We start from the raw sequence: 25,139 nt of genomic DNA on the forward strand, positions 1-25,139 counted from the left end.
CTCCCATCACCTGTTGCAAATGTTTGGCCAATCTTAATGCAGCCGTCAGATTGAGGGCGGTCTGACGAACGGCGATGCAGTGGAAAATGTAGAACGAGAGGGAGTGATGGCCTCCAGTTAACTGTGAGCGCCGCAAGTGACTCAAACCTCTTTCTCCAACCTTCCAAAGTGCAACAAAACAAACGCACCTCAAACCTCTTGCACTTAATGACCTCCTTCTCTCTCTCCCTCTGTGTTTAGATGTGGCCCTGCCCCATCCGGACAAGAAGAGCGTCCTCATGTACGTGACGTCACTCTTCCAGGTGCTCCCCCAAAGCGTCTCTATGGAAGCCATCAAGGAGGTGGAGACATTGCCGCGGGCGACCCCTGGCGCCATCACCCGGGTGACGATGGAAGAGCACTACCAGATCCAGACCCAGCAACGCTACTCCCAGCAGGTTCGTCTCTCTTTCCCCACAGCCGCGCGCGTTTTGGCGTGATGCTGACATCGTGGCCTGTTGCTATGGTAACGTGCCGCTACCAGGCCAAATATGGGGAATCGGTGGCATCTTTGCTGTTGTGTCCATCGTGTCCTCGCAAGTTGCCGTCAATGTTGTCTTGACCAGCTTTATGTTGCAAGATGCCAGGAGTTATTTCCCATGAGCCTTTGCTGTGCATGAATTGTGCCTCTGCTCTGCTATGTGTGTGTAGTCAGACCGGGCCCTTAAACCTGTGTTTACTGTGCTTATTTACATTTTATGGCACACCAAATTGCTCATTCCACACACCCACACTCCCACTATCTCCCACTCTGCCGCCATTATCCAGACCACGAAATGAGACTGGGCTCTCTCTCTCTTTCTCGCTCGCTCTCCGTTGGGACAAGTTAAACAGCGCGGGTGATCCTTGCTTCCCAAGTTTGCTGAAAATAAGTGCAACCTTGAGTATTAATCAAATAACCCTTCAGTAACAAACATCCCTGAGAATAAATGCAATAAGGAGGGTTTGGCAGTAAATCACATTCGGGGACATTTTAAATTCCGTCTTTCCTCGTAGCTGGGCGGAATAAAATCAGCGTGCTAACCAGCCGCTGCACCGGTTCACGAGGATTATCAAGGAGTACGAGGAGAAACGCACGTGATCTCTCTACCGTGATTGCATAATGAATGTTAGCTATGATGGCAAAATGACTTCTCAGCGGTGCTACCAACCGAGACCCTCCCGGGGGAGTCGGCCATGATGAGATGAACGCAACAAGTGTTATCAAGAGGCTCCATTGAAGTGACAAGTAGGTGGAAAATAGTTCATGTAACAATTACGTCGAGCAGTCGGAACGCTTAAGAGATCGTTCAACTGGTACTGAGCCTGAAAATGTTCATATGATTCAATTGAAATGACAACGTGGCGTAATTCTGCAAGTTTCCACAGAAACTATGCTTTTATGTAGCGTTTTGAGGCTTTAATCCACCTTGATTCATGGTATCGACTCTCGCCTCAAACAGCTCCGAAAGATAAATGAATAACTCCCAGAAATAAAGTGCAGGCTCGCACAAAATGATTTTCCACATCCATTTGCTGCACTCGGACAGCGATGATGGAGTTATATTCACTTTAATTGCTCTGCTCCTCTGGTTGCTCTTCCTGCATTAGCTGCTCTGAGCATACTTAGGGAAAGAGCAACGCACCCGACGCCCCTGCGATCTGTACACAAACAAAGTCGCTCTTACGATGCTTGAAAGCTCTCTGAACCATTTTGTATGTGTTTGTTTTAGTTTGCGTCTTCGTGGGGGAAAACAGGACCGCAGGCGTCTGTGCAATTTGGTACGAGCTGCTTTCAAAGTTTTAAAATCGCTGTAATCTTTAAATGTTCTTCTGTCTTGACGTCCATTTTGTCACAAGCGACAACGTCTGCTCTCTTAATGTTTCATTTTGTAAAGAATGTGAAAGTCAGGACAGATAAAGCTCCTATCTGAAAATGGAAAGTTTCTGACCAGCAGAGCCAGATTGGAGTCTGTACTCTCTGCTACCATCTAGTGGTCTCCTAGTGTAAATAAAGGGAATGCAGTCTGAGTGGGTGTCTTGGACTTACAGATAATGTGTAAAAGTGTAATAGCTTTTAAACTGTCATATGGATCTGCCTCAAAATGTACAATAATTTTCCTTAACCTACTACCCACCTTTGCTAGAACTCCACGGACGCCTTTTGCAAGGTATCTGGATAACAAATGGACAATTAAGGCTAAAACGGACATCCGAATGTGAATAAAATGTGTTAAATTTAGATCAAATCTCAAAACACTAATGAGATCTACGAGTCTTGACCTTTTAGGAGTAAAGCTGAAATCAGTGTCATGCTATCCTGCTGAACGCAGGCAGGATGGAGTGAGCTCCCCGCAGTAATGGCCGGTAATGTTATTACCTCAGTTTAATGGCAGCATCAACTCCACTCGGCTCTCTGAGAGAAGAAGAAGAGAGAAACTGGCCTCCGGGAAGCAAAGGAACGGAACAAGACGTAAAAGGGGGAAAGAAGAGAAGTGCGTGCGCGGGTGGGTCGACACATAAAGACGTGCAGGTAGATGAGACGGAGAGGCGGGAAATGAAGAGTGAGATCGAGCAGACAAATTGGGAGTGAGATGGACGAGTCAGGCGGCGAGGGGACGAGAGAGCGAGAAGAAAGACGAGGCGGAAAAAAAAAAAGCCAGTTACTGACAGCGGCTATTATCTGCCTCCTCCCTCATCTGTCATCATCAAAGCGGCGCTGTCACCACCTCCTTACATCAACAGTGTCCTATCGCCACCTGGGACAGCGGTGGCGAGAGAGAGAGAAGGAGGGAGATTGGGAGAGAGGGAGAGAGGAGAGAGGGAAAGACTCTTTTGAGGGACTTGAAAGGAAACATCACGCAAACAAAGAAAACTGTTACCAAAGCCGAAATTAATTGTCAATTACGCGCGTGTTTCTCTGACCTCGTCCAGGCGGGTTACTCGCCACGCTCGCACCCCTCTGGCTGCGAGCTCATTAGAGCACAACAAACCTCTAATCCACCCGGAAAGTGAGAGTTAGAAAGACAGAGAGGAAGCAGGAAAGGGCGAAGCAAGACGATCGGAGGAGGACCGTTAAAAGGAAAGGAGACGAGGGAAGAAGCCCGGGGAGACAAGGAGAGATGGGAGGGGTCGATTGATGGCCGCGGAGAAGGAACGGAGACGGCGAGGGATGAAAGTTTTATGATGTCTGCCGTGTAAAAGGCTGACGGGGAGGGTTAGTGATGCAACAGCTTCATCTGGCTGCCAAAGGAAAGGGCGGCGCTGGAATGTCAGAGAGGATCAGCGCTCAATTAAGGAGTGACGTGTCCCGCCAAAATAAGAGCTTGGATGCTTTAGGATATATTGTTATGTTGGTATGAAGTTGCTTTGTTGCCATGATGTTCTTCTACTTTGTCTAGGTACGAATGCAGCAGCAATCACAGGCACGCAGGCCCGAGCTGGAACAAGCAATCTTCCCTCAAACTCCAGTTACACAGAAGCCTCGCCTGTAACAAGGCAGACAAATTACAAAAACCTCTCACAGATCCTAGAATGGGGTCGGGACGTGCCTCTGAACAATGCTAGCAGAGGAGCGTGAGCAGCGATCTGGTTCCAACAAACCTCGCCTGTAAGAAATGTTGGAATGTCTTGGAGAATCTAATAATCCGAGTTTTGGCAGCGTAAAATGCCTCGTAAACGGAGCGCTCCCTCAGTCACTCCTGTTTCGGTTGTCTTCCGTCGCAGAGTTGGACGTGGAGCATCTGTAGCTGTTTTTAATGTTCAGCACATGTCATCCGGTGATTAATGATCTATTGGTGTAATTGATGTAATCATCCGTGCGTCTCGAGCGGAGTCGGGGCTGAGCCGGGGGAGGGGGGGCGGCGGGAGGCAGGGAGAAAAGGACGAGCCAGGAACGCCACCACACACACTTGTAGATTCTCACCCAGACCACGTACGACCGCTGTAGACGGACTATAAACCTCGTCCAAACAACTTCAGTAGAAAGCGAAGCCGCATGCTTAATGACTCCTTAATGGACTGTTTTAATTAAGCATCTTTTGGGTTTTATATTATGCATGTAAAGTGATCTGGAGAGAGAGTGCAGGGTCCGAACCGCTGCGCTCTAAGTGACGAGGCCCGTACTCGCAAAACGCTGATTCATTGCCAGGATTCGCCGTCACCGATGTTTCCTTTCGCATATCAAGCCCAGCGGTCTCAATGCTGCCCCCAGGTGGACGGACACGGAACCTACATGCTGTCAAAGAAGTTGTTTTAAGTGTAGATGAGGTGTTCTGGCTTATAGAGCGACGTATAGAGTGTCTACTTGTGTAACGTGAATAGGGCAGAGGCGTAGAGTGTGTGAGAAATGTGTGTGTTTTAACTCCCTGGGTGTCACGGTGGATCTGCTGAGGCATCTTGACAGGAGATTGTTGATCTCCGTGCTGAACGTGAGCGGCTGCCAGCTTCTCGTCCCGCCATGAACCTGTCTGTTTATCATTCTGTCTCCGTCCTCAGCATAACACATCTGCTCCCTGCCTCACACACACACACACACACACACACCTCTCTCTCCCTCCCTCTCTCAGTCTCATGTCTGAATTATCTATTGCTGGCTTTCCATCCAACTTTATTCGGTGAATGCCGACACACCGACCTGATGCAGACGACATGAAACAGGCGGCGTGCTCGCTTCGCTCAGACGTCGCCGCCGTGCTCACACACGTTCGTTTGTACAACGACAATCGCTTCTCTTTGTTTCTTATCTTCGGCGGAAAGCGTGAAATATGTTTGACATTTGCCGAAATGAAAGACCAATATTAGTTTTAAAGACTTTTCCCGTTTCTCTTCAGTGTGCTTTGGGTTGAAACCGGCCTAATTCTTGCCTCCAATTAACTTTGACATTTGGATGGAAACGCAGCGGGCGTGTGTGTGTTTTCTTTTCTCGCCATCTGCATTCCTTCCACTGTCACATCTCCTCTCTCTCTCTCTCTCTCTCTCTCTCTCTCTCTCTCTCTCTCTCTCTCTCTCTCTCTCTCTCTCTCAGATCACAGTGAGTGTGGCTCAGGGGCGAGTGCGGAGTCCCTCGCCTCAGCCCCGCTATAAAAGCTATGCCTACACCCAGGCTGCATATGTCAAGTCGCCCGAGCAAAAGAGGAGGCGTGTTACTGATCAGGTCCGTGTCTCGCAAGCGCTAACACCCACACACGCTGAACCTGTCCATCTGTCTGTCTGTGCACGTGTCTGTGTCACAGAAAAAAAATGTCCATCACGTCCGAGTCTTTGAACATCAGAAAGCCTCCAAATAAACAAGAGATCAGACCAAAGTGTGCGTTGGAAATAACAGCGACGACGTCATAGTTCAGATGAAAGGCTCGACTGATGGACGGACTTGTTGTGGTGGACATCTTTTGCTGATTGCCTGTTGTTTTGTGCTTTAATGGACTGGAATTCATGAATTGAAACATCAACAACATGTTGATTCATGAATCATTAAGTCTGCTTTGGTGTCTCTTTTCATGCTGGGGGGGAGGGGGGGGGGATTGGATGAAATGAAGCTGTTAGAGCTGTCAAGACACGTCTGTGTAAATGAAAGCTACAGTGAATTTAAAAATTAACTAAAATCATCATTGCGTCTCATTCGGATGGAATTTTGATTTGAGCCTGAAAAAATTCCACCATTCACCACAAGGGGGTGCATTACCTCATTGTCTCACAGTCTCAGGTGGGAGGAGTTGGCGGTAAATTTCAACAATCTTCAGCATTGTCGCGTTATGTCATAATTATCAGGAAAATTACGTCTGAACTTGGTATTTTTTTTGTGTTTTGGAGCCGTTTTGAGATATTTGGCGTTCTCTTATCTGGTCTGTGATTTTGCAAGTCGTTACCTTTTATGGTGACGTTCAGCCTCTATCTTTCCAAAACTGCCACGGGATCCATGGTGGTCCGTCCATTCTCCACCACAGACCTCCAAAATGCTCCAACTTACACAAAAACAATATCAGGGGCCTAGTTTGGATATCATTTTCCCATTAAATGTTGTCAAATCGCCAGCGTTTAAATGTCACCACCCTGAAACATGAAAACACATTTAGGACGCATCCAGCCGTCCACCACTTTCCCCCCGCTGCTTTAAAACCTGACATTTTCCTCACAGGTTTCCGAGCCATCGCGCGACGAGAACCCCCCGTAATGCCCACCCCGCACACACACACACACACACACACACACACTTAGAGACCGTGTCGTATTGAACGTAACGGCGGGACGCTCGACTTCACTCGACTGAAACTTTCAAAAAAGAATATCACCCCCCGCTGTCCCCTCAAACGCAGGGATGTAAAGCTTATCACAGCTCAAAGTGCTTCTCAACTCATTTTACCCGCCGGAGCTCCACATTTGACATTTTACAATGTACATTTTTACGTCGTGCCTGAAGGTAAATTTTCATTATAGATTTGGCTTGGCGGGCTTTATGTTCAGACGGAGCCTAAATTGGATCCGTGCTTTTATTTGATAAAGTGTAAACATACAGACAGGCTGAGGTGGAGGCGAGTCACTTATCTGCGTTCCTGGACCTTATTACCGCCGAGAAGAATAGAGAGCGAAAGAGAGATAAGGGGAAAAATAAAGGGAGAAGTTGTTAGTGTCCAGATGGGTGGTGGGGGAGATAGGATGGGGGGGGGAGTGGGGACAGAAGGAGAATCGGGGAGAAAAAGGACGACTTGTTAAGGATGGACAAAGGCCAGGAGGAGCTGCTTATCGGCACCAGTAATGGCTGACGCTAACCGGCCGCTCCTCGTCTCTTTTTATCTTCTCTGTCTCCCTCCTCTCGCTTCCTCTCTCTCGACTACCCTGACCCACTTCCAACACGCAATCTCTTCTGTCTTCATTTCCTTCCTTCCTCCTCGACTCCTCTCTCCTGTTATGACCGCCTCGCCTCGTCTCGTCTCGTCTCGCACCCTTCTTCTATCCTGATTCCTCGTCTGCTCTCTCCCGTCCATCCGTCTTTTCCCTCCTGGCTGTAGTTCCTGACTCCGGCCCAGGAGGAGCTGCAGCGGGGCCTCAGTCCTCTGCCTCCCGGATCCACCAGCCTGGAGAGCTACCAGGCCGCCCTGGAGGAGGTATGACCCTCATATCAAACAGACACACCTCCGTTTTATTGTTGCGTCACAAGGAGTATGAACATTACGTTTCCTTCCTCAGGTGTTGACGTGGCTGCTGTCGGCGGAAGATGGACTCCAGGGTCAGCCCCCCATTTCTGACAACGTGGAGGAGGTGAAGGAGCAGTTCCACACACACGAGGTGAGATCGTCGGCACGTGATGTCAAAAGTCACGGGCAGTGCTTGTTTCTAAAATGTCCGACAAGCAGGAGGAGCTTGATCATTTTGAAGTTCATTTTCAAAAACAACAATAACATTCACCATAAAAATCCAAATATCGATTAATAAGTCTGTCCTCTTGGAGTAAGAGACACTTGACACTTATCTTTGAGATTGAAAAAGATAAGTGTTAACTGTCTACTAAGAGTAAAGAATCTAAGGAAGAAACATCTGAAGTTGTAGCACAAGGCAAATAATTACATAGAAATAATCTCACATTACTAAGACTGCAAGCAGCCAGAGTGTGTGTGAGGTGTGTGTGTGTGAGTGTTTTCCTCTGTTACTCTGAGTTGACTGTTGTTAATTTCCGTACCGGGTAAGTTGCTGCAGCAGCTCTTTTAAAACTGAGTGTAAAATGAAGTGGGATAGATGTGGACTTACAGGAACAAGGCACCGTATTGATTTTCACACACTCGCAATTAAATTAACAGCCAGCGTTTTGCCGCGCGTGACCCCGGAGTGATCGTACACAAATTAAGCGCCTGGAGGAATAGATTACACAGAGGAAGAGTGGCAACTGTGTGTGTGTGTGTGTGTGTGTGTGTGTGTGTGTGGTGTGTGTGTGTGTGTGTGTGTGTGTGTGTGTGTGTGTGTGTGTGTGTGTGTGTGTGTGCTAACCGTCTCATGGGTCTCTCTCACCACCAGGGCTACATGGTGGAGCTGACCACACACCAGGGCAGCGTGGGGCGCGTCCTGCGGGCCGGCGGCGCCCTGCTAATGGAGGGGAACCTGAGCGAGGACGAGGAGACGGAGGTGCGCGAGCAGATGAACCTACTCAACTCGCGGTGGGAGCACCTGAGGGTGGCCAGCATGGAGAGACAGAGCAGGTATGTGTGAAAGATGGATTCACCCTCGTCCAGGGAGCGTGTGCCGGGTCAAACCTGGAGCAGACTCGGGATTGCTTCGTTCCTGACCTATGTGAATCTGTAAAAGCGGATTTTGTTTCTGTTGTTATTGTTTTGCTGCCTCCCTTTTGTACACCTGAGTGAGAGGGGAAGAGAGAGAGAGAGGGAGAGACGCAGAGAGAGAGATAGTGAGAGGAGGCAAAAGAGAGAGTGAGAGGGAAGAGGGAGAGAGAGAGAGTGAGAGGGGACAAGAGAAAGTGAGAGGCAAGAGAGAGAACGAGTGAGAGGGAAGAGAGTGAGAGGGGACAAGAGAGAGTGAGAGGCAAGAGAGAGAGCGAGTGAGAGGGAAGAGAGAAAGCGAGTGAGAGGGAAGAGAGAGTGAGAGGGAATGAGAGAGTGAGAGGGAAGAGAGTGAGAGGGGACGAGAGAGTGAGAGGGGGAGCGAAAGAGTGTGAGAGAGCGAGAGAGAGTTTTTATGGCCATGTTATGGTCTCATATGGCGTCCTGGTTGCTTGGCTGATGCTGAATGGAGATCTGGATGGAGCGGCGTCGCCCTCAGACAGATATTTGCCCCTTTGCACAGATTGCGCACAGACGTCTTGATAAAATAAATGGAGATGGCCAAAGCACAGACAGAGACCTTTCTAATTACGGCGAAGCCAACGATGGCTGACACGGAGCCAAATTCAATTAACTGCCAGGCTATCTGCCTTGATAATCTTTGTTGATTCAAGCACAAAGCTGCGGGGACGTGGCCTGGACTACCAAACGCCGGCTGAGGAGACGGGTGAAAGGCTTTGGTGATGGGATAAACTGGTGTGTTAACTGCAGCGCCTCTCTTGCCCGCTCGCAGGCTCCACGAGGTGCTGATGGAGCTGCAGCACCAGCAGCTCCAGCAGCTCACAGAATGGCTGAATGCCACGGAGGCCCGGATCAAGAGGATGGGGGAGCAGCCGCTGGGTCCAGACCTGGAGGACGTCAAACATCAAGTGGAGGAGCACAAGGTGAGACGGGTGGGCGGCGGGACGGGAGGAGGGAGGGCGAGCGATGGAGCCCAGCGTTTGTCCTTCAATCAGGAGGTCAGGTTATGTGGAAATGAGCTTTGATTGGTCCAATCAGGCTGCTCCAGATTTGTTCCCCCCCAGAGGGATGAAAAGACCCAAACACACCAAAACGCCTTTCTCTCAAATCCAACAACCTGTGTACAGCAGGCGACCTTTGTAATACGTTCATCTGTGTGTATATGTGTGTGTGTATGAGTGTTCGGGCTGCTACACTTAATGGTTTTGGAACCAACTCCTCCGCTCCGCTCCAAAATCTCATTCTGACTGGAACTGTGCAGGAATCACTCATCACACAGACAAACTGGGCCAGAACAGAAAAGCTTCAGAAAATTGAATCCTGGTGTCGCCGCAAGATTTAAACCAAATCCCAGCCTCTTTTTTTCTTCTTCTCACTCTTGTCACTTCTTCACGTCCGTGGCAGTCAGCGAGGGGTCAGTGCAGGTTTCAGGCTAGACGTAGAAGAAGAAGAGTTCAGACCTTTTCATGACTCCTTCTTCTCTCCTCTTCTTCTCTAAACGGCGAGCAGCTCCTGCAGGAGGACCTGGAGCTGGAGCAGGTGAGGGTCAACTCCCTCACACACATGGTGGTGGTGGTGGACGAGAGCAGCGGGGACAGTGCCACTGCTGCCTTGGAGAGCAAACTTCAGGTAAGGGCAGTGACCACACACACACACACACACACCCACAGCACAGCGAGGGTTATGAGTTTATCAGGACAATGATTGATCTTTTGGGGTTCTCTCTCTCTCTCTCTCTCTCTCTCTCTCTCTCTCTCTCTCTCTCTCTCTCTCTCTCTCTCTCTCTCTCTCTCTCTCTCTCTCTCTAATTTCTCTCAACCCACTCATTCGCTGTCTCACTCGCTCGCTCGCTCACTGACTCACATTCGCGTGTTGCTTCTCGGGGAAAACAGATTGAATGGGAGATAGCTTTGTCTTTGGTGCTGTGTGGTAATTAGACCTTGCCAGCAAGATATGTAAGTGTGTGTATCTGTGTGTGTGTGTGTGTGCATGTTGCAGCTCTTGCTCTCTGCTGATTTTGTTTACTCTATAAGTTATCATCAAACAGAGTCTTGGCGGGAGGCAGACTGTGTGTGTGCCTCTAATGCATGGGGCTTAGTTCCCCTTGTTAACTCTCACACACTGCGCGGCTTAAATCTACAAAAAACTCTTCCTTACACTAGTTAACAGCGGATTTGTCCTCAAGAAATTGTTAAAGCTTTACTTAACGCACGTGTAAATCCGGACCAAGGTGCTCTGGAGCAAGGCACCAGCAAACAGACAGACAGACTTTTAGTTAAGAATCTCTCTTTACGTCCTGATATTTCAGAGCCTAAGTGTTTCTCGCCCCCTTCAGTTTATGTTCTTATATATCAGAACATAAACTCATATTGCCGTGCATAAAGAGTTTAGTTTAAATATCCCTTTATGTTCCGATAGCTCAGATCATAAACTCCGCTAAATTTGTCACTGTGGAACCAAATGTCACCAAATGTTTTGTCCCATAAAGCTGCGAACCGCCTCCCGTTCACAGCTCGTTACTTTTCCTTCACTTCATCTCTGACATGCAGCTCGGCGGTGACTGTGGCGAGGCGTGAATGGGGCGACACACACACCTGAATGGGGAATCGTAGGTTTGAAGCGCTGCAGATCAAAGCAGATCCCATCTGTAGAGGCGGCAGAGGCCCAAACTTGACTCTGAAACTCTTTTTAAAAGAGGAAAAAAAAAGCAATTAGCATGAATATATTAATGAGAGCAGGCTGCAGCACGTATCCTGAATTATTCACTCTGTCATATTAAGCCATTACAATGCAGAACACACATTGTTACGCAAAGTGTAATGGCGCTCAGTGTCGTTGGAGAGCGAGTGCAGGTATCCCGGCTCCGCTTCCCCCCGTGGTGCGGAGAAGATGAGAGAGATGAAGCACAGAGGAGGGAACATTGTGTGCTGGGATGTGTGTGTGTGTGTGTGTGTGGAGGGGTGGGGTACAAATGGACGGTGGCTTCCCTGGTTTTCTCCTCAGCCGCTGAACTGTCGCTTGATTAATTACAGACCATTCATCTTAAGATTAACTTGCTGAATCACCCTCTATCTCTCTGTCCTTCTGTCTCTCTCTCTTGCTGTACACGTCTTTCTTCACCTGCTCGCCGTCCGTCTCACTTTCGGCATCTAATTGTCCTTTCATTTCCTGTCCTCCCTCTCCTCTCTCTCTCTCACGCTCTCTGTCAATCTGATAACTTTGTTTAATGGACGTCTCAGAGCAAACAGAGGAAGCGTCTCTCTCGTTGTGCTGTCGTCTGATGGCGTTCTTGAACGCTTCCGTGAGATTAATTTCTCGTCTGTGTCGACAGGCCTGAGTCTTCCCCGTGAAAACCGAATGAAACATCCCCGCAGCACCTCGCGGAAAATGAAAACTAACTGTTGATTAATTATTTAATGTTTGGAGCCGGGTGAGGCCTGTGTTACTGCCTATTAAATCAATTAAGGATGAATAATGACTCTCCTCACTGGAAAGCTGCTGGATTTTTCATGGTTAGATTAGTTAAGGAACATCATTAGCAAGTAAGAAGTTTTATTTTGTTTTACCAGGTTCTTTTGCAAGTAGTGCAAAGCTACCAAAATAATTTAATTTAATTTAATTTAATTTAATTTAATTTAATTTAATTTAATTTAATTTAATTTAATTTAATTTAGTTTAATTTAATTTAATTTAATTTAATTTAATTTAATGTGTACAGGCAGTAAGTACCCTGTATTCATTCACTTTATTTTTTTTTTATATGTGTCATTCCAGAGTTTGGTTCTGCTCTGTAGCCATGAGCTCCGTCCCCCAGGGAGACGGAGGAATGAATATCAAACAGCCAAAAATTAAACTGACATTCAAAAATGTGAATTCATCGGCCTTTGAGGCTCATCAAAATGTTTCAGCCCCACTGAGGAGTTAATACAGAGTGAATCGTGTGCTGATGTAGAGATTAATGGATAATCTGTGTGTGTGTGTGTGTAGGTGCTAGGTGACCGTTGGGCAGCCATTTGTAGATGGACTGAAGAACGCTGGATTCTGCTGCAGGAGATATTACTGAAATGGCAGCACTTCACTAATGAACAGGTATGAGCATGTAAGTGTGTGTGTGTGTCAGGATCATAACAGCCCTTGCTGCATGTATAATGAGATTAGTTGGTGCTGCCACATTGTGTGAGCTTCAGCTGAGGCTTTATGCTGCTGCCTGCTAGATCAGCTGATGCTCATGCAGAAGTCACTGATGTGTAATTAATGTGTGTGTGTGTGTGTGTCACTTCAGGTAGAAACAACAACAGAAATATGCATAAATCCAGCAGCATGATGTCATCTTGATAGTTACGTAAGGATATTTGCTGAGCTGTGTGATCATCAGTCGATATTGCGATTGCGTTTGTTAGACAGTTGCACATTTTGAAGGCTGGAGTGTTGAAATATTAATTTTCTTTTCTCTCTTGCCGTCTTTATCATAGATTGTGTAATTTCCGCCACAGTGGACGGTCTAAAGGAAATTAAATGTGCCATAATATCCAATTTTCTCATGTTCTATGATTAATAACTGAGGAAAGTAACCTCACAATATCCAATTACATAGGATTAAGTGGGCAGCGCTAATTTAAACCAAACACAGACCTTTATTATGACAAATGAAGGAAGTGGGTTTGTTTTGTCTTATTTCTTCAGGGAAGGTTATAGAATAAATCATTGTTCTAGTTTCATTCTCCCAGTAAAAAAAATCAAGAAATCTAAGCCTACATTTTATTCTTGCCTAATTTGCACAAAATGTCCCCCCTGGGGGAGATCGGGGGGGCCGGTTGATGGAGCGTGATTACACAGTGGCTCAGAATCCTCCACAAATTCATCATGAAATAACCTCTCCAGCGTGTTTTATAATGAGGGATCATTGGCTGAACAGTCTTGGAGATGCAAGTAAGCACCAGAGCCCATATTTGATTTGATTAATTATTCAAAACATCGGAAAATGCTTTGAATTCAATTTGCTCGACTCGTTGGCTAACCGCTCGCTCAAGTAGCAGAATGAACCGTGTGGGTGCAGATAACAGTAGTTTGCAGCTCCTCTCCTGACCTGTGGGGGCGCTAGTGTGCAGACAACCTGACCACCTACAACATGATGAGCAAAGACTTACTTATCCTCTCTCTCCCTCTCTTCTCATTTTCTCATTTTCCACCTGACCTCCAATCTTCCTCCCACACCCTCCTTCTCCAATCTCTCCTCATACCTCCTTTCACCTAATCTCCTCTCCTGGAATATCATTTGATCTCATCTCATCCTCTCCTTTCCTCTCCTCTCATCTTGGAACATCTTCACCTCATCTCAGTGCCTCTTTGACGCATGGCTCACTCAGAAGGAGGAGCAGGTTCTCTCCATCAAGACCTCCAACCTGAAGGACCAGGTGGAGATGGCGGCCTGCCTCCGCCGCCTAAATGTGAGTGTCCCTGCAGCCGAATCCCACATTTTGACATCACCGTGTGAGATTAGACAATTAGATTGCATTTGATGTTCCTCCAGACGGTGAAGGCAGAGCTGGAGGTGAAGCGTCCCACCATGGACAAGCTGTGCTCCATGAGTCAGGACCTGCTGTCCAGTGTCAAGAACAAGGAGGTGGCAAGCAAGCTGGAGGCCAGACTGGACAGCTTCGCCCAGCGCTGGGACCGACTTATCCAGAGCCTGGAGATGAACAGTTCCCAGGTACAACACACACACACACACACACAAGATTTAGGATTCATTCAATACTTTGTTCAATAGCTTTTGGTTGCTCAAAAAACAACAAGGACTTAATTCATCAAGCAATTGTCCGTATCGGTCCAGCTCCAGCTTTTCCCTCCAAACAAAAACGCTTTCACAAGAAAAAACTGAAAAGCTCTCTTGGGTTTGACCTCATTTATCGGCAGAAACTAACCATTTCACTTCAAGTTAGATATATGGAATAAATACAATTCAGCCCAGATTTGATTCTATTTCATCATTATGAGGTTTTGAGCATCCCAAAATATCTCTGTTGCTGTGACAACAGCAGTAAACACCCGGTCTCCTTGGAGCTTCTGGATATAATGGTAGTGTGTGATTGTTTGGCGCGCGCACACACACACACACACACACACACACACACACACACACACACACACACACACACGCGTCTGATATTTACCTTGGTGCAGGATTAACTTTCAAGTGGGCAGACGATTGCAGGAGCGGGCGAGGAGGAGGTTAGACACACGGAGGAGGAGGAAGAGGAGAGAGAAGAATCAGTCCAATTGTTTGTGATGCCGCATCTGTTGTTCGCTGAATTCAGTTCAGCTCTGCGCCGAAGGATATACGTTAATCGATATGCCCCTGATCGTTATGGTTATTGTTATCATTTACAGAACGTTCAGTTAGGAAGTTTAAAGCTACAGTGTGTAATGTTTTTGTAGAATTTGCTGAAATCTGAGTTACATCCTGGTCCTAGAGGCGGAGTTTGTTCTGGTTTATGGCCGCACGGATTCGTTTCTTCTTTGAGGTTTCCAGCGAGATGAAACCCCGGTGGTTTGTGGCGGTCGGGACCAAGTGAGGTCAACGCTCGCCTGAAGAGAGGGCGGCGTGATAAAAGTGACACCTGGCAGCCATAAGTCTCCTGCCTAAAGGAAAGAGAGATAAACGGGACGTGCCGGGCGAGGAGGGTCATTGTTTTATTTCACACCAGCAGACGTGCGACCTCATGCTCTAAATCACCACCGGGGAAAAGTGGCAGGAAACAGGAAATCTGTGTGACAACGTACAATGTGCTCACACACACGCACACACACACACCTAATAAGAGGCAGAGCTGGTTTGTCGTTCCGTTCTACTCTAAACATTCCAGTAGTCGGACATAAACATGGAAACCCAGCATGCACTCTGCTACTGGGGTTTGTCACTCTCTTCTTCTACTTTTCTCACTTAACGTAATGACATTCCACTGCCTGAGAGACCACACTCAGGGAGAAGTGAAGAAGACTCACAGCTGCTATGTATATGTATGCAAATATGCATTCTATCTCTCTCTCTCTCTCTCTCTCTCTCTCTCTCTCTCTCTCTCTCTCTCTCTCTCTCTCTCTCTCTCTCTCTCTCTCTCTCTCTCTCTCTCTCTCTCTCTCTGTCTATTACCCAGTCAGATAATTAGCAGATTGACCTCTGCAGGGGCAGACAGTCTTCATCTCTGAAAGCACACGAACAGGCACACACATGCACACACAGGTTTCCATGGTAGCAAGGCTATCCCAGTAGTTGTACTACCTGCTTAACAGTCATTAGGCACTTTCTCGCTGACACACATACACACACACCTACTGTTTTAAAGGACACGTTGCATTACAATAAGGCAAACAACACACTTGAATGTGAATATCATTTAAACAGATTGCAATGCACAGGCAAACTCACTCTTTCCCCTCTCCCTCTCCCTCTCTCTCTCTTTCTCTCTCTCGCTCCCTCTCCCCATCTTTCCTTTTCATTATAATCACTGAAGACATTTAGTAATCAAGTCCTGATCACCTAGGTTTGAACATGCACGCGCACACACTCTGTCTCACACACACACACACACACACACACAACCTATTTCTCTCTCTCTTTCACACTCTCTTACTCTTCTCCTTATTTCAGTTACAATCTGTCCACATTGCGGGAATCCCAAATGCCTACTTAACCATCTCACAGCTGCCTGAGAGAAACACACACAAACACACCCATGTACACACACACACGTTTCCCATATTTCGGCGGTCGTTGATGGGACCCCTTGGGCCTTTTGACTTTTAATTTTGTTGTGATGATGTATGACAGATGTACTTGATCCCTGACTCGTCACCTCTCAAGGACATTGTTCCACTGTGTGTGTGTGCGTATGTTCGTGTGTGTGTGTGGGATGTAACAGATGTGACAGAGTGTTAAGTGACGATTTGGGATCGATGGGATTTTGACAGATAAACTGATATTACTGCTGCTGGGTCATATTAACTAACTTCCCGTGTGTTTGTACACATGTTATGTGTGTGTGTGTGTGTGTGTGTGTGTGTGTGTCTGTGTGTCTGTGTGTGTCTGTGTGTGTGGGTCTTTGTCTGTTCACACATTCAGCTGTCGGCAGCGGTCAGCGCAGCCCAGCAGTCCGAGCTGACCCACTCTGTCGCGACGACCGTTACCAAGGTGACGACACGGGACAAGGTGTCGGCTGTACGTCAGATGCGAGAGTCACCGCCACCACAGAAGAAGAGACAAGCTATTGTGGATTCTGAACTCAGGAAAAGGTCAGTTTGGGATTCTTGTGTGTGTGTGTGTGTGTGTGTGTGTGTGTGTGTGTTGTTACACTAAGCATTATTCCATTTAAGCCTGAGTTTCTTTGCTGACATGTGTGACACGTTCAGTTTCATGCATCCCTTTCTGCTGTCTTACCTGAGCAGGTAGGTGACACTGTAGGAAATGTAAAGGAATATAAGTAGTCTTAGAGGCTCCTGTGTAAATTTAGACTCTAGCGATTAGGTAGAAAAAGTGCATTTGTCTTATAGATTAGTTCAATTGTACTCATTTGTTGACTGAATTTGAGTAAATTTTATTTTATTTTATTTTATTTTATTTTATTTTATTTTATTTTATTTTACTTTATTTTATTTATCTTTTTTTTTCTATTCTTAATTTTTTTTTTTGCCTTTTTTTTGGTGGGTGAAGGTGATTTTTGTTTTTGTTTTGGGGGGTTTATGGGGGATGATTTTATTTTATTTTATTTTGATTACGTAGTGAGGAGGAGGCGGCGTTGAAGGGGGCCCTCATTTTAAAAATATCTGCTTTGGACCCCTTAAAACCCAGCACCCTGTTGATTAGCGTGAGGCAAACCGGCTGATTAGAGGCTCGCCAGCTCGATCACATGCTGCAAATCTGCGTGATTGGATGGAGTTAAGGAATTGATTAGCAAGGGAAGGACGTGAATTCCAAACCCAGTAATTATGAACCCTGGACTCCTAACTGGAGAAGAGGATTGTTTGGAACTTGAAACTGTCTCTCTTTCAGTCTTAGTTTGGTCAAAATGGGCTCAGAGATGATGAGAAGATGTTTTTAACCCTGTGTTGGCGTCCCTCCTCAGGTTTGACGTGGACTTTACGGAGGTCCACAGCTACATGACCCGGGGCGAGGCTATCCTGCAGAGCCTTGAGGTCTCCGTGTCGCGCAAGGACGGCAACATTCAGGACCTGTACGACAAAGTGCTGGTAAAAACCGTGCAAGAGTGTGTGTGTGTGTGTGGGTCCTGCAGCTTTGGATGCGACGCAGAAACAACAACATTGGGTCAAAATAAGGATCAGCAGTGAACAATCTGTTTACTGCAGATGTTGGCACAGCAATTCCGGAAACCACGGCTTAATGAGCAAATCTTTACATACGGCTGAAGTTAAACGATTCATAATTAGCATAATAACGTTGCAGCATTTGTTAAGTCGTGGTTCTTAAGTCTAATCCATTAACTGAAGGGTGAAAAACAGTTTAAAATATTATACAGTCAGGATCCTGATGCTTAAAAATGGCTTACAAAGCTTAGACTGGGAGCAACGCCGGCTGATGCAGCTGATTGCAAACAAACGATCAATTATAAACGAGTAGTCAACAGCCAGGTTTGTTTTGCTTACTTTGCTTTGGATTCATGTCAGGTTGGCAGATTGTCCCTTTAAAGCTTCTCTGATCTCCTCTCGTTACCATGACGAAAGTTAGGTCGTTAGGAAATACTTTTGTAGCCGAAGAAGAAGAAGCAAGTGATGATCGTGCAACTTGTGACCCCCTCAACTTGAAGTTGATGCAACAAATTGGCGTAGTCCCCCTTTTATCCTAGACCACTTAATGATTTGTAGTTTGTCATCGCTTTCTGTGGTCTGGTCCAGACCGGTTTCTCTGAAATGTCAGAGCAGAATAAGATGGCAGGCTGATGGGAACTGCAAAATCCTTTTGTTCTCCGGAGGTGACTGGACATTGATTTGTTTTTGAGTCTTTCTCTGCAAAACCTTCACACTCACCATCTCAATATCTCACCTCTCTCTCTCTCTCTCTCTCTCTCTCTCTCTCTCTCTCTCTCTCTCGCGCGCTCCAGGCCATAGACAGAGAGAGGCCGGAAAAGTACAGGAAGCTCCAGGAGGCAACGCGCACAGCCCAGACCCTGGTCGAGCAGGGTAAGCACGCACACGCACACACACACACACACACACACACACACACACACACACAAGCCAAGCACCGACGCAGACGCTCAGACACGCAAACCCCTGTCTGTCCCCATGGCAACGCCTCCACCTGTCCCACCCTCTCTGCTCGTCTCCATAGAAACACTGATAGAGAAAGAGAGAGAGGGAGATCTTTCGTCTCCTCCGTCCGTCCTTGTGCGTTTGTTGCCCTGAAAGCAGAGAAATGCAGGATTTGTACTTTTTCCACTTAACATTTCTTAACCTTTGTACAAACAAAACATGCCACAATGTTCCTCAACTTCCTCACCAAGGTTCTCTGTGTGTGTGTGTGTGTGTAAGTGTGATTGAAAGTGGGCCCCGGTCCTTTTAAAGTCAATTGGAATACAAGACTCCATCCACATGTTCCCTCCACCATTACAGAAGATGCTACTTATCCTGGAATTAAAAGGGCTTGAGCTAGAGGTCTGAAACTTAGCACAGTGACGTTAATGGCCCCCAGAATGTTCGGTGAGTTGGTTTGGACTCTTTATCTCACTTCCTTCAGGGTGCTCCCATAGACTCCACTTCAAACACAACAGTAAAATGTGACTAAGTGTCTGGCCTGAAAAACCAAAGATATCCAGGAAGTGTTTCGGGCCGTTTCGAGGTGAATTGTCCAGCTTTTGCCGGAACATTCCCACTTAATATAGTGGTGAAAGTGGGATAGGGTTAGTGCTGGAGTTAGGGTTTAGGGGGTTTAGTGGGTTCGGCCAGTGTAAATATAGATGGAACATATGGAGAGGTGATTGCAGGAAGAAGGAGCAAACTACACAGTGTGTGTGTGTGTGTGTTTCCCAGTGTGATGGGGTTCGCATTGCCCTTAGCAGACAGGAGAGTCAGTCTGTCTTTCTACAACTTTTTACATCGATTTTTCCCTTCCGCAGATCTCACCTGCACTTTAAATTGGCAATTTACTTCAAAAAATGTCAGTCGACGGTGGGTGTGAATGAACAGGGCGATGTTCTGTATTTAACTGTGTGTGTGTGTGTGTGTGTGTGTGTGTGTGTGTGTGTGTGTGTGTGCTTGTGCGTGTGCGTGTATATGTGTGTGTGGGTGTAATCAATATGAGGGAAGATAAACAGTTATGGACTTCACACGCTGAATATCGATAGTTTCCCCCCGCCGCTCCTGCAGATGACACTCAGCAAATTCTGTTTGTGTGTGTGTGTGTGTGTAACCCCCCCTCTCTCTCATTCTCTCTCCAGAGGGGAGTCGTGCCGATGACATCGCCCAGGCAGCAGAACAGCTGAACCAGCGGTGGGTGGGATTCTGCGCCCTGTTAGCAGAGCGGCTGATATGGGTGGCTTATCAGACCAAGGTATACACCCACTAACTCACACACACACACACACACAGAGACTCACACCTCACCACAACCCTCATTCAGCTTCTCTAACCTAACAGTCCAACATCTGCTAATAAAGTTTGTATTCCCACATTTTGTTCTCCAAGGTGCAACCATAGGGTCATGTTTGTGTGTGTGTATGTGTGTGTGTGTGTCACTTTACTCATTTTCACTTATAAATTCCGGTGCCGGAGCCCATATTCTGTCTGTTGTTATGTGTGTGTATGTGATGTGACTCATTGAAAGAGAGGGTTTGTGAATGAAGGTGTGTGTGGGCGTTTGCTCCTGGTTTTACAGGGATTTAACTCTTTCGCTTTTATTCATTGTTCTACAAAATTGCTCAAACCTGTGTGTGTGTGTTTGTGTGTGTGTGTGTGTGTGTGTGTGTGTGTGTGTGTGTGTGCGCACTCTAGATTCTGGCCTTCTACAGCCTGTTCCAGCAGTGCGAGCAGGCAGTGGACGTCAGCGAGAACTGGCTCAAAGTCCAGGCGCCGCCCGCCTCCGAGCCAGAACCGCTCAAGGTTCAGCTGGAGCGATGCCGGGTGAGTGTGAATACTATGTGTGTGTGTGTGTGTGTGTGTGTGTGTGTGTGTGTGTGTGTGTGTGTCTGTGTGTGTCTGTGTCTGTGTCTGCGTGTGTGTGTCGGTCACTCTGCTCCTCAGACTGTCAGGTTAATTTTAAATCGTCATTAAGTCTGAAGCCATTTTGGACTTAATAACTTCTGTGGGGATTTTCCTGTCTTCCTACCTGTATCTTCTCTCTCTCTCTCTCTCTCTCTCTCTCTCTCTCTCTCTCTCTCTCTCCCCCCCATCATGCTTCACTCCAGCCCAGATGTAGACCCTTCATCATCTCCACCACCCTTATTCTGATCTGACGTTTGAGGCGCTGACGGTCGCAAATAGTGTGTGTGTGTATGTGTGTGTGTATGTGTGTGTGGATTAACACACATCAATGTCCAAGAACAATCATACTCTGGTTATTCCGTCTTCTGCGCTCTTTTGCTGAGCTAGCCTCAATTTCCTGCTTGGCTTCCTGTTCATTACCAGCTGGGATTACTTGATGACTTGTGTGAAATATAACATATGAAGCATCAGAGAAAATGAAGTGAGAGGGTACCGGAGCACACATGGTCATATTTGTAACAGTGGACTTGTGTTGTGTCCCTCCCCACCCCGCCCGGCCCGCAGGAGGAGATCTCCCGGCTGGCCTCGCTGCAGCCGCAGGTGGAGGTGCTGGAGAAGCAGCTGATGGAGCTGAAGCAGGAGAAGGAAGGCGAGGAAGTCCCCGCCGCCCTTCTGGACGCCGACATCGACGCCTTCAAGGAGCGCTACCAGCAGGACCTGGAGGATCTGCGGGCGAGGGAGAGGCAGCTGCAGCTCGGTGAGAAAATGGATTCATTTGGATTCAGCCCTTTAGTTCAAACGGATAACTTTTTTAAGATGTTCCGCCACTGCTGGAAAATCAGCCCTGACAGCCTCACATAGACAGATTTAAGAGTGGCGAATGTTTTCTTCCCACCAAAGCAGCGACGTTCTGACACACGTCTCAGACAAAGTTGTTCAGGTTGTTCAGGACATGAAACAAATGCACCGAGGTTGTGTATTGTAAACAAATCTGCAGCCTGAAGCACAGTCTGTGTGTGTGTGTGTGTGTGTGTGTGGGCTGAGGCTGCAGCACATTATCCAGACAGTGGAGGTTTGGCAGAGCCGTGTGCGTTTGTGGAAATGTCACTGAACATCGAAATCTGCTGGAAAATATCAATATGGTATCCAAGGCAGCAAATTCAGAAGCTTTAATTTGACATTTCCTCTGATGGAGCAGGAGGAAGGACTGAGATGTGTAAGAGATATGGCTCAGGCTAAGACATCGGCGGTTCTCAAACTGTGTGTCGCCCTTGCCAATGGGACGACCAGAGCAGATTTATGGTAATTACATCAACCAGGGATGAGATTGGTACGACTGAGAAGAAATGAGGGACAACCGCAGAGGAAATGGTGCTGAGAAGGCAGAGGAGGAGGAGGAGAGGCAGATGAAGAAGGAGGGAAAGGTGTAAACAGGGAGGAGGAAAACGCAGACAGCCAAGCAGACAAACGATTCCTCTGTACCCACTCAGACGCTTCTTCCCCCGGCGCTGCAGACGTCTCACCCACGCTGAGCTGAGATAGCATCACACACACACACACACACACACACAAACACACACAGACACACATATATACGTTATCGTCCAATCAGTGTCATTATTGGAGTGGAATGAAGAGGTGGAAACAGGAAAGCACAGTTAGACTTTATATCAGGGATTTTCCATAGGAATGCATGAAGGTGAGAATGATGATGATGATGATGGTCTGCAGAGATCTCCCCCGCTGGGATCTGATCACAGTGCGAGGCAGCACCCAGATCCTGTCCCCTTAACTGTTTCAAAAGATGTCACACAGGAAGAAGTAAACAAACCTGCTGATACTGTGTGGGAGAGACAAACTGTCCTCCTCTCCTCTCCTCTCCTCCCCTCTCCTCCTCTCCTCTCTCTGCTCTTCTTCACCCAGCACGGCGTTGGCACTTTTCTTTACTCGACCCTTAAATATTCATGGTGTCATTTGCTCACACAGACGTTTAAGTGAAGAGTGTAACTCAGCGTGTGTGTGAGTTTCTGGGTCTCACGCTGTGGTGACACCTAGCTTAAACTTGCTTGACGGCCTTGAACTCTCTCCCTCTTCAGTTTTGGATAGCTTACCACCGGCTCGCTACAAGGAAACCATCTCCACGCTGTTGGCATGGCTCCAGCAGTGCGAGGCCAAGCTGGCTATCCCCTCCACAGCAGTTACAGACTATCCTATTATGGAGCAGAGACTGAACGACATGCAGGTACACACACACACACACACACACACGCATACACAAAAAAATACTATGACTTTCATTTTATTTACTTTAATTGTTTAGTGAAGTGACTTAAATTTTAAAAAGATTGTCCAGAAAAATAAGGCTCCACCCACTTTGTACTTAAAATCTGTCACAACGACGCCCAGAGCCTTCATTCCCACGCCTCTTGTGGCGCTCATATACCCGCCCGCCTGACTGTGGCGGCTCGAGTGTGCGCCAAAAAGGCCCCAAAAGGTCACCTGACCCGAGGTTTGAACCACTCACATTCGATTTGGATTAAACGCTGGTTACTCCTCACAGCCAGATATCTAAAAGTGTAGTATTTATTGGTACTTGTGTGCATTTAAGAGTGGAATCATAGGGCAGACTGGAGTGCAGCATCATATAGGGCCCTGCTGTCACTGTGAGCTTTAAATCAAAGGTAATTATGCTGATCGGGGGGTAAATGCGACGCTACCATCCAATAGGAGTCGACACCGATTCAGCTGATAGGTGAGTTTCCTCGGCGTTATCGCGTTTTTGCTTCCACTCCTGCACTGATCTGTTTGCGAAATCACATAAAATGCCAAAATGGGGTTGGCTGTGTAATACAGTGCGGCTGTATAACACTGTAATCAGTTTTTACTGTGAGCCGTAAAATTATACTGCTGCTGGCAAAGCCAAAGTGCCAAAGCAGCACTCTTTTAAAGGACGCTTTCCTCTGCTGGGAGGGGGGGAGAGAGATGGAGAGAGAGAGAGAGAGAGAGGGAGAGGGATAACAGATGACACGCTCCATTAACCGCGAGTCCAATTCTTACCCACAAACTAGTGAGTAAATTGCACTCGCCTGATACACCAGGACGTCCCACAATCACCGTCGTAAACATAAAACAACTTTATAAAGAATCATTAAGACTGCAGGACTTTGGGTTTTTAATAGTGGGGGGGGGGGGGGGTCATTCTCCACGGAGCGGGCCGGAGACGTTAGCATTGGCGATAACAGCGAAGCAGGTTTTGTCAGGCGGTGCATCAAACATGTTTCATTGTTAAATCGTGTCCAAACGAGGACAAACACTGCTGGAAAGGGAGATGAGCTGCAGACTACTTCCTCACATTTCTACTTTAAGCATTTTAAAGTGTCTGGAGACTCCTTCTACAGATTCATCAAAGTCTCCAAATGTGAACAGTAAAGCTGCCGTGATTGGTTGATTAATCATCAATCAAAACCCGCAATTTCTTTCCTATAAAACCTGATTATGGGACTGAAATGTATTTTTTAGCTGGGACATTTTACAAATGATTAGTAGATTATATCTGAGAGTGAAAGTGGTTATTAGCTCCAAGCTTGTTTAACTCGTTTTCTATTTCAAATTTATAGAGAAGATGAAACATACTGTAGAAAAAGAATCATAGATGTTGTATCAAATTAGAATTTTACAAATGAAAGATAAGGAATTTGACTTTCAACGCCTTTTAGAGCCTCGGCTCCCTGCTGTGATGAGACTTCTGCAGGAGCTGGAATCAGAGCAGAGGAGAGATTTGCTCATTGGATGTAAACCCAGACTTACATCTGCTTAGCATGCAGAGAGGAGGCCGGAGCCAGGCTGCTGTGTGTGTGTGTGTGTGTGTGTGTGTGTGTGTGTGTGTGTGTGTGTGTGTGTGTGTGTGTGTGTGTGTGTGTGTGTGTGTGTGTGTGTGTGTGTGTGTGTGTGTGTGTGTGTGTGTGTGTGTGTGTGTGTGTGTGTGTGTGTGTGTGTGTGTGTGTGTACACCTCTGCAATTATGAGACGTGGGTGAGGAAAATCCCAGCAGAACAAATCAGCATCTCAGTTTATCATAATATCTACCTACAGATACACATCAATACATGCACAGTTTGGATGAAAACATACACACACACACACACACACAGACTTTTCTTTTTGTCAGTATTTGAGTCAGAAGAAAACAAGGTCTTTTTTTGTTTGACATTTTTGTTTGTTATCTTCAACCTAACTCAAAGTCATTCCACAACTCAAGGTGTGTGCGCGTGTGTGCGCGTGTGTGTGCGCGTGTGTGTGTGTGTGTGTGCGCGCCCACGTGTGTGTGCACGCCCACGCTGCTTTAAACTTCATAATGGTCTTGTACCATCAAGGCGCGATCAAGCCATGTAGCATGAGATTAATTAAAGCTGATTGTGGATGATAATTGGAAGTTTATTCTGCATACTGATGATGAGACCATGAGGAATTTTCAGCAGCGTTCTTCCTCCTCTGTTGCACAGAGAGACAGGATTTGTGTGTGTGTGCTTTCATGTGCTTGTGTGAAAGTGTGTGTGAGCTGGGTCCTCACACAAAGATAACGCTCAGGTGTGTGAAATACAGAGCCGGAGGAATAAGGAGAGAA

General features: G+C 47.0%; 1 protein-coding gene across 6 annotated transcripts in view; it reads left to right on the forward strand.

Moving 5' to 3' along the window:
* dmd (dystrophin) overlaps positions 1-25,139 on the forward strand; it is an 86,134-nt gene that overhangs the window by 3,547 nt on the left and 57,448 nt on the right. For 5 of the 6 annotated variants that reach the window (XM_076161848.1, XM_076161844.1, XM_076161847.1 and 2 more), the window contains exons 1-4: positions 19,750-19,866; positions 20,307-20,435; positions 21,081-21,273; positions 22,613-22,758. In XM_076161848.1, coding sequence (XP_076017963.1) covers positions 21,141-21,273; positions 22,613-22,758 — 279 coding nt within the window. In that variant the 5' untranslated portion in view covers positions 19,750-19,866; positions 20,307-20,435; positions 21,081-21,140. Of the gene's footprint in view, positions 1-240; positions 438-5,044; positions 5,174-7,025; positions 7,122-7,203; positions 7,303-8,025; positions 8,208-9,078; positions 9,230-9,815; positions 9,936-12,293; positions 12,396-13,645; positions 13,754-13,836; positions 14,017-16,425; positions 16,596-17,425; positions 17,550-18,418; positions 18,498-19,749; positions 19,867-20,306; positions 20,436-21,080; positions 21,274-22,612; positions 22,759-25,139 lie in introns of those variants that run through there. The other variant, XM_076161851.1, reaches the window with a different exon arrangement.

Source organism: Genypterus blacodes, unplaced genomic scaffold (genome assembly GCF_046128005.1).
Source record: "Genypterus blacodes isolate CSIRO-AG114 ecotype Tasmania unplaced genomic scaffold, CSIRO-AGI_Gbla_v1 ptg000117l_1, whole genome shotgun sequence".
Taxonomy (NCBI): domain Eukaryota; kingdom Metazoa; phylum Chordata; class Actinopteri; order Ophidiiformes; family Ophidiidae; genus Genypterus; species Genypterus blacodes.